This window comes from Pagrus major, chromosome 3, assembly GCF_040436345.1.
Source record: "Pagrus major chromosome 3, Pma_NU_1.0".
Classification (NCBI taxonomy): Eukaryota; Metazoa; Chordata; class Actinopteri; order Spariformes; family Sparidae; genus Pagrus; species Pagrus major.
Genome location: NC_133217.1, coordinates 15,505,391 through 15,511,830, shown reverse-complemented (window position 1 = coordinate 15,511,830; position 6,440 = coordinate 15,505,391). Strand labels below are relative to the sequence as shown.

The 6,440-nt window shown below is 39.2% G+C and overlaps 1 protein-coding gene across 1 annotated transcript; it reads left to right on the top strand.

Annotated features, from left to right (window-relative positions):
* The first annotated feature begins 3,653 nt into the window (after window positions 1–3,653).
* On the top strand, window positions 3,654–5,312 carry ndufs6 (NADH:ubiquinone oxidoreductase subunit S6). The gene is made up of 4 exons (XM_073463587.1): window positions 3,654–3,829; window positions 4,123–4,176; window positions 4,600–4,722; window positions 5,178–5,312. Exons 1-4 carry the CDS (start codon window positions 3,686–3,688, stop codon window positions 5,244–5,246), a joined length of 390 nt encoding a protein of 129 aa, XP_073319688.1. The 5' UTR covers window positions 3,654–3,685; the 3' UTR covers window positions 5,247–5,312.
* The last annotated feature ends 1,128 nt before the right edge of the window (window positions 5,313–6,440 follow it).

The following is a 6,440-nucleotide window of genomic DNA, read 5'->3' as shown; positions in this document are numbered from 1 at the left end:
GTTAGCTTGTCACATTATTTATTGTATTTTGATTCAGCAAATAAAGGATGCTGGATGCCTAAAATCATCCAGTTTAACTCATTACATATACAACTGTAAATCTATGCACTGTAGAAAATGTCACCGCAAACTCCCAACAGTGTACCACAGACATGCTAGAGCCCTAGAAATGGTACGATGTGATTTTATTAAAGGGGCACTATGTCATTTTGGAGAACAAATCTTAATATTTACAATAGTGGGATAATAATACAAACAAAGGGAAATAAGGTCCCCAGAACACTGGAGCTAGAAAGGTGGCAGGGTCCACCACATATAAACAAAGTAAAACAGTATGAAATTGTGTTCATAACAACATGAACCCTTTGAATAGAATTGGACATCTGAAATATTTATGTCACTCATCCAAGTGACTGTCACGTACGCTCACATGGCCTGACACACACTGATAACAAGAAGATGAAGATAATAGCACTCTGTGACTGTCAGTGGAATGTGTGCTTGAGATGTTTGAGGTGATTTTCCTTCAGTGGGATTCAGTTTGCATTTGAAGTCGACTTTCTTCCCGTGGTTTGATCTACCCATCAATTTCTACAGTGCCTTTTATTTGTAGATGACAGCAACTTCCCATTTAATAAACAGACTTTGTTGTGTTTCAAAGCCCCAGCTGGCCGGTCTACATTGTACATTGGATCTGACTGGTTTATCAACTCCACACACTCTGCCTCTTTCTGGCATTGTAAACCTGTACAGGCAGCTGATAATGGGAACTAGTTTCTCACTGAATCACAGTTGAGATCAGTCATTATCACATGTGAACTCCATCTAACAAACAATACTGACGCACTTCATTACATTATTTCACTAACACACAGGGTTTATAATAGGATTCTGCACATAGGCTAACATGCACAGGAAGCCATTAGTATGTGTTTGTCCATGACCATGTAGTTCAGTGAAATGCCATTGAATACTGGCAAATATTGGATCAGTGTCACCCTGTTGTGTGCACACATGCAGGTATGTAGCTGTTCCTTGTTCCATCAGCAAATATGAACCTTCAGGGAAACTATTCACGCAGGGTGGCAGTCGCACGCTCAGTGTTTGTTGCCAAACATCTTTCAAACCAGTTGAGTTTCATTGGCTGCATAACTCACTTGCAAGATCACTTGCTACAGTCTGTAAGTGCTATTGTGAGCATACAATAATGCAGAGATAGGTCACAGATTTTAGGAAGAACAGCCGGTTTCTGAAAAGGCCTCAAAAGCATGAAAGCCTGATAACTTTTTGAACACAAGATTCAGTACAGTTTTTCTGAGTCAGTATTGTTAAGATGATGATAAAGGCTGAATTGTAGGAAACACAGGGGAACAGCGACAACTTACAATAGGTATCAGTAGTTAGACATGTATTACATGGAAGGTTGGATCCTGTATTCATGTAGCATAGACTTTGGCTCCCTCTTGTGGAAGAACAATGGAAAGGAATCTGATTGTATGAGAAAATATTAGACCCAAGTTAATTATTTCTATCCCATGCACGTGAAACAGAAACAGAATATGCATGTAACACGTCAAGTCAATGTTGTGCATGCAACTCTGATCTACAGTACATGTTCAAAGCTTTACTGACTAGGCTTTCATTTATTCACCAGGAATAAAGTATAGCAATTATTTCAGAAGCTATAGTAAATTCATATTAATTTAACAATTAAAGCTGCAACAATTAATCATTTTTTGTCAAATATATTATGTGTTAAATATTTGTTAAACAATTGTTTATTTGGTCACAGTAATTACTTAAGAAAAAAAGTCATAAATCTCTGATTTCATATTCTTAAACGCGAATATTCTCTGGTTCATTTACTCCTAAACTGAATATCTTTGGGTTGTAGACAAATCAAGACATTTGAAGATGTCACCTAGGCCTTTTTACTCAACATTTTTAACATTTTATAGAACAAGCAGCTAACCAATTAATCAAGAAAATAATCAACAGTTTGCCGCCGTACTCATATTAGCTATGTTAACCATATAAATGTTGTAAAATGATGATTGAGTGAATGCTATATTTCCATTTCGTGACAGTGAAAAAAAAGATGTATTTTTGGCAATTACTGCATAAGGAAACCAAAGACATATGATGAGAGCAGTGCACAGTCTTCAGCCAAACAATTTATTTTTGCAGCACATTTCTTCTAAATATCAACGATCTCAAAGCAATCTTCTCAACACTCCCTCTACATTTTAACCCTGCCTCTGCTTGTGTCTCGGATTTGTCTTGCAGAACACGAACAAACGCCCCCTCCGTCGAACAACAAAACAGTCTTTGCAGCGCCTCCTCAGGGCCGACTTGGTTTTCATCCCTGCAGAGGGCTGGATGCAGGGAAGATGCTGACACTGTCCCAACAGAGATGGTCCACACTGAGCAGAGGAGCCAGTCGAAGGGGGCTGGATTGAGCTGATTCTTGGTGATGAAAGGAGCAGTGTGCGTGGAGCTGTGGTGAGGGTGCAGAGACATCTGTAAGCGCTTGCTGCTGGTGAGGAGAAGGTCAGATTTAACTGGGTCATCTGGGCCACTTGGCGGGTCAGGGAGGAAGCCAGGTGCTTCAAGAGGAGGGGCACCATGGTGGCAAAGGCTGCAGAGGTGGATAAAAAGGGATCATTCATATGCAGTTGCAAAAGTTAGTATTATGCAATATTATATATCATTCTAACAATATTATGATATAAACTTTATTTTTGGTCTGGAAAGTCATATTATGATGTGACTTAAGTGTTGCTTTTTATGGTTTTCAAGGCTGCATTAAAGAAAATATTTTTCTAAAATGATGTAAGTGACTAACAACTTTTATTTGAAAAATGTGTTTATTTCTCAAATAGACAACATTATATAATGTATCCTGGGATATCTATTAAAAGCAACGACACCAGAAATATTACTGCATTAACAAAATAAATAGCAAGTGTCATTCAAATGTTTATCACAAGAACTACTGAAATCCTATATAGCAAGATTCCCAAAACATCGTGACCTATTGCAAAGGTACACGGAGTCTTTCCTGGGCCTTTTTCATGTAGCATATTCAAAAGTTATAACAAATGTAAATACTACAGACTGATACCACTGTATGATAACGTTAGCTATGCAACATGCCAAGGAGACGAGCATGGGTTGACCTGCTAGCACCCAAAGCCACACATAAAACGGTCGACATATTCGTTTCCCAAACGACAAAGGGGTACCACAAAATGAAAGAACACGGACAAACCTTTGAGAAATTCCTTGAGGTTTTAAAACAGGGCATATGTCCCCAAATGTTACGTTTTAATCGACACAACACGACCGCTATGCTGTTCTTGCTTGTGGGGATACAACTGCTTCCGGTTTGAGAAATACACTTGGATTATTGAGCCCTCATTTTAGTCTCTCAGACAGTTTCCTTCACTGGCTTTTAAAAGATTGCACCTCCCTCGCCTTTAGTAGAGCCTACAAATGAAATAACCGTACACTTACTTACTATCTTTAATAACATATATAAATGTAGGTTCTAAACTGGAAAGCTGGTTGGGGGTAGAAGACAATATAGAAATGCTTTGGACCTGAGAGTCAAAATTCGGGGATCGTAAAATCTAATCACAAGTGTTCTCCGCAAAGCAGCTTGGGAAAACTGGCTGGTGTAAACATGGCGGCCGCAGTGGGTAGACTTCTGTCCTTCAGTAAAAATGCTAAGGTGCTCGTTTCACCTTTGAGGCTGTCCGTCGTACCTGTTCATCGTTACAGCGTAGAAGTTTCCAGCACCGGTGAGGCCATTACTCACACCGGACAGGTAAGCGTCGAAGTCTTTGATTCACTCGCATTGGTATTACCGGGTAGCCCAACATTAGCTTAGCCTTGCGTCAGTTAGCCAGTAGGTCCATTCACGTAAGTCCAATATCGGACAGCCCTCCATATGACCTGGCTAATAACATTTTCATTTCACATTTAAATTTCGGCCATCGACTGTAACACATCCAGCAAGTGTAGACAGATATTATTCATCATTGTTTGAAAGGACAACTGATGCCTCAGCATTATGTGTCGCCTCTACTCCAGTTCATAACACGAGTGTTTACTTTTCAGGTCTACGATGAGAACGACCCCAGGAGAGTCAGATTCGTTGGCAGACAGAAGGAGGTAAGAAACGAGCAAGTTAAAGCTCAGATGGTGGCTAAATTAGATGTAACAAGGTATTTCTTAGCAAATCTAGGTGTCTTATTGGATGTATGACAACCTTACAAATGTGAAACAATAATACTGTCAATGTTCATCACTGGTGATGTTTTAAACCCCATTCACACGTTTATATTGTGTCATACGATTATTTTAATCTGGACAAATACGGATATCATGCTCACAAATCAATTTGTGTGTTATTTCACATTATGTTCAAACCAGTACAGGTTACCAAAAATACAACACCAAAAAATAAACTAAGCTGTATAAATTAAATGTAAACTAGACTAAAAATTCAGTAAATTCTGTGTGGCGTATCTCTTTCCTATATAGACCACATTTTACTAAGCCGATAATAAAAGGTATCAAATCGTTTGTGTCAAGGTGAACCAGAACTTTGCCATTAAATTGGTGGCAGAGGAGCCGGTGACTGACATTGGGGCCAGAGTGGTGTCCTGTGATGGAGGTGGAGGAGCCCTGGGCCATCCCAAAGTCTACATCAACCTGGTAAGAGCCGGCCCTGCACACACAAATATGATGAAATGATTTGACTCGGTCCATTCCAAACCCAAACAGTGCCTTTATTGGCTTGGTTTCTTTACCATCAGAAAATGCTTTGATTTTGAATCTTTCATATCGTGAAGCCCTAAAACTTTCATATCTGCTCCTCACTGTTTCTTCTGTACATATGCACCTTGTCTGTTTTGCACTTCTGTTGACATGCTTAACTGCATTTGTTGTCTTTTTACTTGTAAGATTTAAAATGACAATAATAAATCTAATCCAACCTAAATATTAAATGATGCAAACATAGCTTTACCCAGACAAGAGAATGTGCAACTGTTTATATGGTGTCTTCTATAATTAGATTATTCTTATAATCACCTTAATAGCAGATGGTGCAGATGACCCAGATTACAGGTACTAACTCCATCATTTTCTGTCTTTCTTTGTTTCTCCAGGATAAAGACACAAAAGTGGGCACATGTGGCTACTGTGGATTACAGTTCAAGCAGAAGCATCATCACTGAAACATTTCTTCTGTCTTTGCTTCTCTGTATAAATCGCCATATTGGTTAATAAATTATGTCTGTCTATCTGAGAGTGCATTCTCCTTATTGCAGCCTGTTGAAATCAATGCTGCAACACATCACTTATTTATAACTACATAGTGCTGTATGTGCATAATGCGACCATAATTAGGTAAAAATGTACAAATGTTTCTTTTAAAGGTTTTATGTGACACATTTCATGTCCCATTTAAAAGCTCCAATGTGTTGGCTTGAGGGGGATCTATTGGCTGAAATGGAATAAAATATTCATAGTTGTGTTTTCATCAAAACTAAAAAATGTGTGTTTTTATGACCTTTAAATGAGCCTACAGAAGGAGCAGTTCTTCTTTCATGCAGTCCGCCATGGTGAATGAACTAACCAAACACAGACCCTGTGTTCCAATACCCATACTACCATACTATTAAGTATGCCAGAAAAATGTTTAGTATGTCTCAATATGAAGTATGTGAAATGCAGTATTCCAAAAATACCAGGATGTCTGACTACATCCAGTCTTGTTTTGCAGTATGCAAGCCGGCATGCTTTTCTGGCTATTCTGACCCACAGTCCTCTGCGCTGTGCAAGATATGTCACATACGTCACAGTGTGTCACACAAATATAAACAAAGTTGAGAGAGCACAAACAATCGACAGCTCATTTGTCAGAATGACACCACGATGACCGATGAAAGCACATTTAACTGTAAGTACTACATTCTTTGTACTCCAAAATGTCATGGTAAGGCTGCGACGCATATAGGAGCAAGTGGGTCAAAGTTCAAGGCGCACTGTCATGACGAAGTAGTATGTCCCAGTTGTATACTTTGTAAGGGCAGCTGCAAACTATGCAATTTGAACTCACCCAGACTCTAGAGAGGGCCTTTCACATTTTTACTGCACATTTACATTATAGTGGAGGGTGAGACGAGGGATGTTAAGTTGGTTGTAATCTGCAACCTCACTGCTAGATGCCACTAAATCTTACACTGGACCTGGGAATGCCAGCGCAGTCGTGTAGAAGTGTTTTCATGTGGTGTTGTGATGATCCAGGAAAACATATTTCTGACTGGGAAAATTCATCTGTCCCCTCAAGTCAGAGCAAAAAGACGACGAACATTTTGGCACACGGGTTGATGGTAAAATGCATGTTTGTGAAATATATTTCATGGCTT